This window comes from Rattus norvegicus, chromosome 15 (assembly GCF_021556685.1).
Source record: "Rattus norvegicus strain SHRSP/BbbUtx chromosome 15, alternate assembly SHRSP_T2T, whole genome shotgun sequence".
Lineage (NCBI taxonomy): Eukaryota > Metazoa > Chordata > Mammalia > Rodentia > Muridae > Rattus > Rattus norvegicus.
The window spans coordinates 106,012,672-106,025,260 of NC_141548.1; the positions used below are offsets into that span (position 1 = coordinate 106,012,672).

Below are 12,589 nucleotides of genomic sequence, written 5' to 3' on the forward strand. Positions count from 1 at the left end.
GACTTAGAAACCACGTTAATGCAAGATTAATTGCTTTCCATCTATGTGCCCTTATCGTATTCAGCATCGCAGGGTATAGTTAGAGAGCTAATGATTGTGTGCATTGGCTTTGAAACACTAGGGTTCACTAGGAATATCTGAATGGCATTATACACCCTTTCCATCCCATCCTATTCCCATTGAACCCTTTTAAGTTGCCATATGGATAATGTGTGTGCAGTCTGTTCTCTCTCAGAGGGTATACAAAAAGTATTCTACTCCTTAGGATCTTTGGTGTTCTTTGATCTGACAGTTCTCTCAATTAAAGGCAATGGGTATCATGATGATAGGATTGTCATGGTTCCTTGAGCACCAGGGACCATGAGTGTCCCTAGTTTTCCACCTGTATCACCCAGTCTTGCATATTCCATTGGATAATATTGAAAAGAGGTATTACTTATTGTCACTGACCTGCCTTCAGTCTGCTTCAGGTAATTCACATGTTTCAGTCACTCAGAAGGTATGTGATGGCTGAACTGAATGTGTTGTGGCTTTGAACACATTGCTGTTCTGTCTTTGCTTCATGAGAGAACAAGTAAGGATGATGCTTTACTGAATATCCATTCCAGACCTTCCAGGAAGGGCCCACTGTTTAGTGGACGTGAAGCTATATTTCTCAATGTATGAGCCAATAAAAAATCATTTTATTACTTTTTTTCAGCACTAATGCCAACCCATTCTCTGGCCACTATTGTCTTCTTTGCTTCACTAAGTAGAAGGCATGTGGCATTTACCTAGTCTTGTCAACACAACCTTGCAGGGGAATACTCTGGCTCTGGGAGTTGACCTTAAGGTGGTTAGTATGGATAGAGATTTTGCCAACCAAGTATGGCCTGAATACTCCATATAGGGTTTGCAAAGTGCTAGCTACAGAGTGCTCTATCCCATACACGTACAAAGAAAGGGTTTAAAAATGACAACTAGGTCATAGTAAATTCTTTTACAAATCAGAGTTTTATTTTGCTTTTATATCCAAAAATCAAATTCTGACCAAACATAAAACCCAATAAAAATCCCCCTTGGCTGCATGAACTTGAATTGCCTATTATCTAATAGTCACAAGTAATCATAAAAGCAGTAGATGGGCACATTATATCACATCTTCTGTGTAGGAAGGACACAATGTTTGGCTATTTGAAGAAGGTTAAATAGACAAAAGGATATCATAAAGCAACCTAGGCATCAGGGAATTTTTACACACTCAATCTCTTAAAATAATCTGATCATCAAATATGCAATTGATAATGACAACTCAGGGGAGACTCTGCCCAGCCAGGGCCCATCAATGCTTTCCAATAATTTTATATTTCCACTTTTCCCAGAGAACCTGGAGCATTGGTGTGTGGGAAAATATAATTATGTTGTGGTATTCCCAATGGGGTTTAGAGTGAAGTTTTGGCACCCTTCTGTTATTATTTCAATAGATAATTCTGGAAGCAGGGAAATTATTTTCAATCTACATAGTAATGGTGTATTAAAGCCAACCCATAATGTTCCTGCTGATTCATAGCAAAATGGATACAGCAAGGATAAGCCATGAAGTCCACAATAAGTCTCAAGTGTAAACTTTTAGCTATGTTGACTCCAACACTTTTATTCTTTTTTTATAAACTCAGTTATTTAAAGGGTTTTTAAAGATTTCAAAATATTTTTGTCTCATCAAGTCCATGAATAATATACCTACAGGTTTGTTATATACCAATTATATCTATAGCCAGTTCCTTTACATGGGACCTACATATATAACTTTCTTGGAAGCAGGCCACAGTTCAATTAGAGTACTTGAAATAAAAAATCAAATTGTCTAATTTTTTTAACATCAGGCATATTTTTTAAATAATATGAGAAAAGGAATGTTTTTAAAAATCCAGAATCTGTAGTTTTGAAGCTGCTGTCATTTTAGCATGATTGACCTTTTCAGATCAATCATAAATAATTTCTCCCAAGGAAAGTATTTCTATTGGAAATGGGAAAAAAAGGTGAACTAGAGCTACAACTCCTGTACTATCAATATGGGCCAGTATGGGCTTAGCACTCTTTGAGAGGAGTAGTAACAAAATACAGGAGTGCAGGTGAGTACAGCTTATCTTACACAGACAGAATACATGAATATTTAATACACATCTACTATTGATGCAGCTTCTAATATTATCAATACTGCATTATACATATTTTCCTTCTTTTCTTGTATTTCTGGGTTTTAAACACACGGGTTTTCATAGGTTGGACAAGTGGTCTTTCACTGACTTACATCCCAAGCCCCAGATTTTCTTTAATACATGAGAGTAATCTGAAACTTCATACTCTTTGAGGGACCATTCCAATAAATGAACAAAAGTTAATTCTGAAAATGCCATGCTCGGGTGAAATTTAGGGTTTGGCAACTACAGTTTGCTCTCTCAGAGATAAAACAAGAGATTAGGCAGTGGTTTTCACCCGATAAATCCCTATGCTTTGCTTCCCCTCTAGATATCTAGGAGGTCATCTCCACTCTCGTCACTCTCCACAGTCAGCTGTCTGGTCCACCACTTTTTAACTTCGGAGCCACAGGAAGCTGTGTCTGGCATGGGGTTCATCTTGCACACCACAGACTTCATTGTTGTCCTTCCTCCAAACCGTAGGTTAACCGAAGACACAGAATGGCTTATTGGTTTGGGAGCTGTGGGATTGAAAAGAGTCCTATTATCAATGGGTTGTTGTTTCAGCATGCTTTAGCCATTTCTGGAAAATTATAATATTCTGAGCAGTAGTAGTGGTTTTGGCTCCCAAATTCTATCTGCAGGTGATAAGTAAGAGTCTTCCCAATAGATTTTAGTTGATCCTTCCCAATGATTTTATAAATTTTACTCATGGGTGGCAAATAATAACTTTTGGGAAAATACACTGATGGTTCCCTTTATTTTAAGGAAAATAGAAACTACACACAGCCACAGTTTGTGTAAAATGGACGTGTAGTGGTATTAGGAAAACAAGGGGAAAGAGTGGTAGTGTAGTTTAAGGTAAGGAGAGATGGGGTTGGGGGCAAGTGTGGAAAACAGATGTGGCCTTGCTTTCTGTTGCCTTGGTCTTGCATTCCGTATGTAACCTGCAGATATGAAGTCATTGGCAACTGTGTGTCTCTAAACCTAAGTGTTCTCTCGTGTAAAATGGAGACAATGCAAACGACCTCACTGTAGTGCTGGGAGGCTTGAGATGGGCTAATGAGATGGCCTGACAAAGTGCACATCGTGCTGCCTGGTGCCTCCTTAAAATGTTCTTTTTTATTTCCCTTTGGCGGCTCCCACCTAGTATGATCCTGGTAGTTTGTCTTTGTGGTTGTCACCACTTTTGACATTGAGGCGACATAGACAAGTACTACTGTCAGTGTCACCCATGTAAGTGAATAGCAAGGAGGGACATTCTTCCCAGCTCATCTCTCAAACTGACCTGTAGTGTTGAACTGACAGTGTGGGCCATGCTCTTATCAGCTGTGTTCAGCCTGCTATAATATTCTGTAGCCTGTCATCTGTATCCAGACACTGCCAGAGGTAAATAAGTGGCTCTTGGCTTGTCACCAACCACATCAGTCGTTCTAAAGTCTAGGTTGCAAATGTTATTTCTTGCTTATAAATCTTTAGTGTCTCCCTCCTAAGTGCCCATAAGATGAAACTAAAACTTCCCAGTCTGTCATTTAAGGATTTTTCACATTGAGGTCCTAGCACCTGCTCAATCTTGCCTCCTATCTCTCTTAGTTTTGCTGAGACCAGACAAAAGTTATATCTGGTCTGATCCCTCCTCAAGTCCTTCCTTATTGGTGGCTTTGGATCCATGGCACACATCTAGCTTCAGAATATAAATTTTCTGCCATTTGCCATTGCTTGGTGAACAAACAAATGGCAGAAGGTCACTTCAAGGTCACTTTCAAGGTCTCTCAGTCTCACTTGTTTGGAACTCAAGTTGAGCATGGTTAACTCATGAATGAAGTTCTATTTCATCATAGGCTCAGATCTCAACAAAGAGGAGACTGGGCTGTGTGTAGAATTGTTTTTCCCTCATTGCGCAATGTTCCTTCATGAGGTCATCAGGGTTTTCTGGTTCCTCACATTACTTCAGAAGAAGATGCTCTTACTAAATCAGTGTAAAGTGGAGAATGAATAGACTTGTGAGGGTTGAATGAAGAAAGCCAGGTAATACCCTGGAGTGGTGACTGGCACACAGTGGTCAGTGCTACATGGAGGTTTGTGACTACCACTGCTGTTACTGAGGTGAAGCTCATGTCAGAGTGGTGATACACAGCATGTGTTGGGATAAAGTAGGACCTGAGCCTTTTCTGAGAACTCCATGGCATTTTCTGAAGATCATATCTACCCATTCCTTCTTAGATAAGTTTTGCCCATATTTGAAATGCCTTGACTGTACCCAGGAAGCCCTTGGAAACCTCTTCCTCCTCTCTTTCTGGATCTTGGCTGTAACTGCTCATTTTGTTAACAGGTGCCGTCTTCTCAGCGATGGCAGCTGCAAATGAGGGCCAATATAGTTATGTTTAGAGAAGTTACTTTGAGGAGAATGTTTCTGATAAGGGAATACATTTCATTGTTTTCACTGTCTATAATAATCAGATACACAACCTGTTTGGGTCTGAAATGTCCCCCAGAGGCCCAGGTGTTGGAGGCTTGGTCCTAGCTTGTGCTATTGGGAAGTAGTAGAATTTTTAAAAGGTGGCAACTAGTAGGAGGTCTTGGGTCATTGGGATCATGCCCTTGAAGAAGACTGTGGGATGCCAATCTTTTTCTCTTTGTTTCCTGGTTGTGGTAAGGTAAGCTGCTTCCTCATACATTCCCACTGTGCTCTGAAGCCTTATTACAGCCCAGTAGCAACAGACTAACTGACAATTGGACTGAAACCTCCAACGAGTAAGTCGACAACCCTTTCTTCCTTTTAAGTAAATTTTCTTAGGTATAAATTAGTATAACAGAAAGCTGACTAATACAGATCTACATATTAAATAAAATCTAAGATCCTAAATAAAGACAGCAAATTCCTCTTAAATGTCCCCAACAGGTAGAGAAATGATTGATGTACCTACCTGAGGGCAGACGCCATTGCCCAATCTTTCTTTGGGGTTTCCCAGTATCTGCTGCATCCTGTCGACTTCCTCCTCTGTCTGACAGAGTAGGGCTCAAGAGCTGCTGCTGACTGCTTGACTACATGGGAGAAATATTAGTCATTATAGTTATTTCTCTTAAAAATGCACATATTTAATTTGTCACAAATATTTGTACAACTTTACGGGGTGTAGTATGATAATTATTATGATTTTATAACATACGGTGATGAAGTCCAGATAATTTTCACTTCTGGCTCTCATATGTCTACCATTTGTGTATCAGAACCACGTGACTTTTCTAGTTATTTTGAGATATATCAGAGACTTGTGAAGACTAACTGTGACAATTATCTTCACTGTCAACTTGATGGGATTGAGAGTCACTGGGGAGATGTACCTCTGGCCTTGTCTGTGAGAGCATTTTTGGGGAGGTTAACTAAGGTAGGAAGACCCATCCTGAATGTGGACAGTCCTTAACAAAAAGGAGAAAGCAGTTAGAGCAGCAGCGTGCACCTCTGTTATCCTACTGAAGGTGCAATGTCACCAGCTGCTTTTCCTTCACCTATTTCCTACCATGATGAACCACATCCTCAAACTGTGAACCCAGATAAACCCTTCTTCCTTAAGTTTCTCTTGTAAAGTATTTTGACAGACCAAGGAGAAAACAACAGATATACTATAGTAACCCTATTTTTCTTAGAACATCAGAATGTAAGTGGAACCAGAGGGCATCATACTAAGTGGAAGTCACAGAGAGACAAATGCCATGTTTTACTCATTTTGAAAAATGATTTTATAGAAAAGTTTGGGTTCTTTCTTATTTTTTATTGGATATTTTTTATTTACCTCTCAAATGTTATTCCTTTTTCCGGTCTCCCGGCCATAAGCCCCCTATCCCATCCTCCTCCCTTTCTTCTGTAAGGGTGTTCCCCTTCCCCGACCACTCTCCCTTCCTGCCCCTTGACATTCCCCTACATTGAGGGGTCCAGCCTTGGCAGGACCAAGGGTTTTTCCTCAGTTTGGGTTCTTTCTTAATGTTGTTTTGCTCCTTCACAGCTCTGTGGGTAGTGTTTTTCTTGACCATTCTTGAAGAGTGCCCATCCTTCACTCCCTTCAAGCCTGAGGATATCACTGATTTATTAAACTTGGCTGGAAAATGAGAATGGTATTATATGAAGATAGGGTGTCAGGTATAGGACGGTTTGCAGCCATGGTCTTTTGCTAGCTTAGAAGTCAGAACCAGGAGCTCCAGAAGATGCATCTTGGCAGACAGGGCTCTATAATATGCCACAAGGAAGCCCAAACTCAGGATTACCTGATGCTGAAGACTTCTAGGCATTTTGCCTCCATTTCTAGTTTACCTGGTACTTTGCTCTCTCCAAATCATTGTCACCATTTTTTTTTAGATTTACTTTATTTATTTATATGTGTGTTTGTATGTGTGTATTTGTGTGTGTCTACAAAAGTGTATGCATACACAGATATAGGTACCCACAGAGACCAGAAGAGGGTATTTGATGCCCTGCATTTAGAGCTATGGGTAGTTGTGAGCTGTCAGATGTGGGTGCTGGAAATGGCACTTGGATCCTCTGGAATAGTTGGTGTCTCTCCAACCCCTCACTGTCTTGGTTTCCACACTAAATTAAGCATTTTCCACTACTTGGTTTATGGTGAACCTTTTTGAGAGTTCTGCAATCATTACTTCCCCTTCATCGTTGGTCCTGTCTCACTGTCTGTCTCAATCTCATTGGGCTCTTCTTCATAAAGCATTGCCAGATGTTTTTGAGTTGAACCTGTGGCGGGATGACTATGGATCTTTCTTTTGGCCTCTTTTGCTGAATTCTCCCATACAACTCTGTAGAAGGAGGCAGGTGATTCCTGGTTTCATGTTGGGAACCATCAGACCACAGAAAACTGTACCATGGTTCAACAGTTCCTTTTGCAGCCTTTACTGGGACACAGAGTCCTACTCTTCATTTCGTCCCTTTCCTCTGAGTGTATTTCTGTGCATCACGAACTCTGCAGCTGGAGGCACTGAACAGTGTGCTGGATGGACTCCATGTGATTAGCATCAAATCATTATTGCAGCCACATAAAGGGGCAGGTCTTCCCCGCCAGCTGCTTCTCATAAGCACAGGGTTCTCGCAGATGCTTGAAATCCTGGCTTTTTGTTTGTTTGTTTAATAGGCATGTAGAATAACTTTGAAAATGAAACTAGCTGTGTTTTAATGGACAGAAGATCCTCAAACAACTTTTCTGAGTTCTACATGCCCCTCCACTGCCCAACTAAGAAAAGACAAATCCCCAAAGTATTTGGCTATCAAAGAGGGTTGAAAGCCAAGTGCACACATTTTCCTAACTTTACTGCAAATTTCTATGATGTACTGAGGGGAAGAAGATTTAGGGCTTCATGTAAATCATGATCTTTTAAATCACATAACATTTATATGCTCAAGTTCAGCTATTATGATATTACTCTTTTAGATTAAAAAAGCAAGCAAAAACCCACTAAGAATGTGAACCATTTCTAGTATATGTATTCTGTAGTTTAAATCTTGAGTGGTCCATAAGTTGATGACTTGGTCTTCAGCCTAAGACACTAAAGGGAGGCAGTAAAATGATGGAACTTAGTGGGAGGAAGTTGTGTTATTACAGGGGGTGAAGACTGTCCTTAAAGAGGATATTGAGGACCAATTCTCTTGCTCCAGGGCCATCACACAGAATAAAAGCATCCGGATATACACGTTCTCATTAATTTTGGTTCTTTTGCAACAAAAGGTCACGTGAGAATGTCTGTTATTGATTTGAAATATCTGTGTAACCTGCATCGACCCCCATAAAACATCCTTGGGTTAAGGGTGCCTTATCCTACCTCAGGTTGCGTATTGTGGTCCTGGCTGTTGGCGTTGGTATCTTCGCTTGGTTGGGTGGTCTCAATGCTGGGAGGATTCAGGAATCGGCTCAACTCTTGCTGCTGGCTCTCTCTCAGGCTGTGGATGATGCTGCATGACTGCTGCTGTTTCTATGGAAAATGTTTTGGTTTCATAAGAGGGAAAAGGTGCCCACTTCTTTACCCCTTTCTCACCAGTCATAGTTTCTTCATCTCTCTCAGAAGACCTATGGGATTGCTGACCTCTTAGGAAATTACAAGTAAGGCTCTTGAACTAGTTTTGAGGATGTTAGATTGATATAAAAGTCTTAGAGATTACAGGCATCCCCGTCTTTTTCATTTGTATAACAATTGGATTTGTTATGCTCATCCATACTGGTTTATGTTATTAAAAATTACTAATGTGGGTATTTTATTTTTCCTTTTCTTTAATTCTATCCATATTTAACCAATGCAAACCACCTGCCCCTGCCATTTTCCTGAAAGTCCTAAGCACCAGAGGGCTATGAGTAGATGATGGGGAAACTTTGACCTCCTGCCTTGGTTCTGGACTTTGTAGGGCAGGCTGGCAGGTCAGTTCAGCAACAACCTCTTTTTCCTTGCCAAGGCCTTCTTAGAGTCTGAGCAAGGACATTTGTGATTCATGGAATAAGAGTTATAGTGTGCAGTGGGCAGCTCATCTTGCTCTAGGAGGCTGGGCTGGAGTTTTTCTTTTCTTTAGGGACTTTTCTCTCTAACAGAAATGCATATTTTTTGTAGTGGGTGTTGTTGTTTTGAAGGGCAGGATCAAGCAAATCTTACATAATATTAATTGCATTGCAGGAAGTATATACTGAGTCATGTGCTTTTCTTCTCTGTATGAGAAGTATGAGTCAAAAGCATTTATAAACGTTAATTACCCAAATAGAAGTACTCACTGGAAACACAGTATATGCTAATGGAGTTCGTATTTGTTAATGTGTGAGAGCCTCATACAAACTTAACGTTCAGAAGGCAGCAGGCACATCATTAAAATTCCATGAGAGGTAGTCTTTAGAGACCCAATAACATGATATACCATATGTTGAAACTTTTAACAGCAATTTAAAAGTAGTTTTGTAAATTTTGTCTCTGTAGATATTTTTGGGATTTCATACCATTGAGTTCAATAAGTAGAGATTATAAATATTTTAATACCCATAAATTGCTTTTTTAAAACCTTAATTTTATACAAATTTTATTCAATTGCAATGCGTGGTGGAGCCTGCTGAGGGGAATGAGCTGAAGCCGGAATAGAGTTAAGGCTGCACTAGAATCTGACACTCTATATGGATAAGGAAGATGCATTTAAAGGGATATCAGGCCTCTCTCTCTCTCTCTCTCTCTCTCTGTGTGTGTGTGTGTGTGTGTGTGTGTGTGTGTGTGATGGTTAGTGTCAATTGCCAACTAGACAGAATTCCAGAATCACTTGAGAGACAGGCCTTTGGACAAACTTGTGGGGGATTATATTGATTGCTGGTGTGGGAAAATGCACAATTATGAGTTGGACCACTCTCTCAGCAAGGGGCCCTGAACTATATAAAATGTAAAAGTGAGACGAGTACAGGCATGCATTTACCCTCTCCATTTCCTGAGTGTAGAGGTGATGTGAATATATAATATATACTAAACTCCTGCCATCTTGAAGTCCATCCCCTCCATAATGTACTGTGTACATTAGAACTGTGAGCCAGTATTAGCCTTTCTCTTTTAAGCCAGAGGTTTTTTGTTTTCTGATTTTTCCCTACAACAATAGGAAAGGAAACCCAACCCTTGTGCATGTGGTTCACTCACAGCCCGGATGCGTTTTAAGCACTTCTTCAGCCACATGCGAATAGTCTGCTTAGCCACCTCCTCCTCTATGGTGTACTCCAGCTGCTCCCTTGCCAGCAGTTCCTCTAGCTGCAGGCTCTTCCTGATGTCTACAGAGCGGTAGGACAGCATGCTGGGAGATGGAGACAAGAGCAACCACCAATCAGACTCACCTGGTATTTAGACCCTCAAGTGTTTCAAAATGCAGAGAGAAAAAAACTTTCCAGAAATCAGTGTAGGGTTTGATGCCACTCATAGCTGGGTAAGGAGCTGGCTATGTTACCACTCTATCTCCCTATCCTCTCTTCTATAAATACTGAGGTTAGTTTTGGTGTCCACCTCATTGAATAACCTGGCAAATTAATCTCTGAGATACTTAGAACAATAACTGCATCTAAATGCCTATGCTGCAGAAGTGGCATTGACTGCTCTAGCTATCAAGTACATACTCTGGAATGTTCTGTGCAAAAAGAAGAGTATTCCTTCCACTATTTCCTCATGGTTGGCTCTAATTGGTAATGGTCAATATACTTGCCTACGAATTAGCCATGTTCAATTCCACTTTTCTCTCTATTCATTTTTCCCTTTGCACTTTCCTTATTAATTTCAGATGATGCAAAGCCAGAGCTAAACTCTCTTGGCTCAACAGGTCCAGACAGTGGTAAATAAAATTGACACCTTGGTGCAGAGGAAGAGTCAGTAACTCCAAGCAAGGACTAACTAGTTTATTACCAAAGAAGAATGCTGACTTATCTGGTAGAACTCTAGGTTAGCCTTAGCACCCTGGACTCTTGGACAGCCTCTACTTTGAACTTGAGGTCACCGTTAGAGCTCATTTCACAGCATAGTGACCCTATGATACTGGATCATTGGCTTTCATTTCTTTGCTAAGTGTCCTTCTATCGCAAAGGATAATCCTACATTATGTTTCATAAAATGCTTCTAAGTCCTCTAGACTCATCATGAATTCCACTATTATGTAACTTCTATGAGAAAAGAGGGCCAACATCACCACAAGTGGCTTTGCTTGGGTCCCCTGTGATCAGATGCACCACTATACTGCAGAGGTCAAATACTGATTATTAAAAACAACAGTAGGTCTGGGTGCCTCATGGTCAACCTAAAAACACTGCATCACTACAAAGAAAGATCAACATTCTGAGAGGCATAACATTCTTCTCACTCATACATAATCTTGCCTCATCTTTCTGTGTTCTTAGCTTATTCATGGACAAAATGATAGCAAAAGGCAAAATGAATAACAAACACATTTCCTTCAGACCCTTCCTTTGCTGCTCTGACCCTTTTTCTTCTCTTAGCTTCATGTAGAGTTTTATCTACCTGAATGACCCCCAAATTTGTTGCAATAACCGACATTTAATATGCCAGGTATATGCAACATGAATAAAATAGCTACAGTCAGTCAAGGGTTCTAGACAGTTTCTATGTCACAGGTCCCTCTGGTAGGGCGCATTAGGAAGGACTTCTTAAAATAATGTTTCACATGTTATTATGAAGGAAATCAACTATATTGAAATGATCTTTCAATTTAGTTTCTTTGATATGAGGGCATACGTTCTTCTATTGGCCCATTAAATAATATGCAGTGTCAAATGACACCATACCTTGAAAGGTCTTGCATAGGATAAATAATATTTTAAGATTTCTATCGAGAGCTTCAGGTTGTGACCTTATTGTAGAGTTCACTGCAGATCTAGTTAAAATGAGGTTTAATTGAAGATAACTGGTTGCAAGAAGCCACTGGATGATCCAGGGGAGGGTTGGAACAAATTCTTCCTCACAGCCTGACAAGAATTAACCCTATCATTGACTTCATGCTTCTTCTGGAGCCATGAGTTTCTTCTACTGTTGGGACTTCAACGGAGTGTCTCTAGGAAGCTAATGCAAATGTCCTTCAGAGCAACTGAGTTGGAGCCTTTATCCTGTCTTGTACTCATAAAACACTCAGAAAATGGTGTGTTTTAAGCAACAGGGACAATTACCACAGAGCAGGTTGGGCAGATTCTTCCAGACTCACCTGAGTGAGATCTGAATTTTATCTCCACATTGTCCACGGAACCATGTGACCCTAAGCAAGTCACTTAACTCTTTCAGGAGCACACATCCTCATCCCAAAATTAAGAGATGGAACCCTGCCCTCCATGTGTTCTCTATCTCTTTCCTTTTGGGATGGCAGGTGGCAGACCACTGCTTTCTATGCTTCTCTTGTACGGCAGTGATCAGACATGATCAATATGGGGCAGTGAGAAGGACTACTTCATGCCTAGAATGTGTGTCCTTGCATTATAACCATGGCAGTATGGCAACTCAGGTTTTGAAATCCCTGTTAACTGAATTCATGGGCTTCTGTGTGTCACACCTTTCATTTCTGACTTTAGTGGATCTCTGTGACACTGGACTGTGGAGCCAGCTTTATACCTCAAGACATCATGGAAGGTGACATCACCACCATTGTGCAGCCTCTCCATCTCATAGCACATGTGCTTAAACAGGAGCTTGTCTTTATCAAGGTCCACTTCTAGCCTCCCACGCAGTAGCCGTAGCAGGAACTTCACTCGGAAGGTGGGGATCACACCCTGGGTGGGAGAGCACAAGGGCGAGCAAAGTAAGTCATAAGAAGGAGTCTAGAGACTCCCTATTCACTGAGTCTCTTTTTATAGGGAGACACAGACAGCAAAGTGAATTTATGAGTCAGGACTGGTGTCTCTCAGGCTTATAATCCA

General features: G+C 40.7%; 1 protein-coding gene across 7 annotated transcripts in view; it reads right to left on the minus strand.

Moving 5' to 3' along the window:
* Nucleotides 1-969: 969 nt before the first annotated feature.
* The window catches only part of Nalcn (sodium leak channel, non-selective), a 352,387-nt gene continuing 340,767 nt past the window's right edge, over nucleotides 970-12,589 (minus strand). For 2 of the 7 annotated variants that reach the window (XM_087585081.1, XM_087585082.1), the window contains exons 39-44: nucleotides 12,285-12,442; nucleotides 9,828-9,978; nucleotides 7,998-8,147; nucleotides 5,105-5,222; nucleotides 4,438-4,533; nucleotides 975-2,698 (exon numbers count right to left, since the gene is read on the minus strand). In XM_087585081.1, the coding sequence (XP_087441207.1) occupies nucleotides 2,505-2,698; nucleotides 4,438-4,533; nucleotides 5,105-5,222; nucleotides 7,998-8,147; nucleotides 9,828-9,978; nucleotides 12,285-12,442 (867 nt within the window). In that variant the 3' untranslated portion in view covers nucleotides 975-2,504. 7 annotated transcript variants of the gene reach the window in all.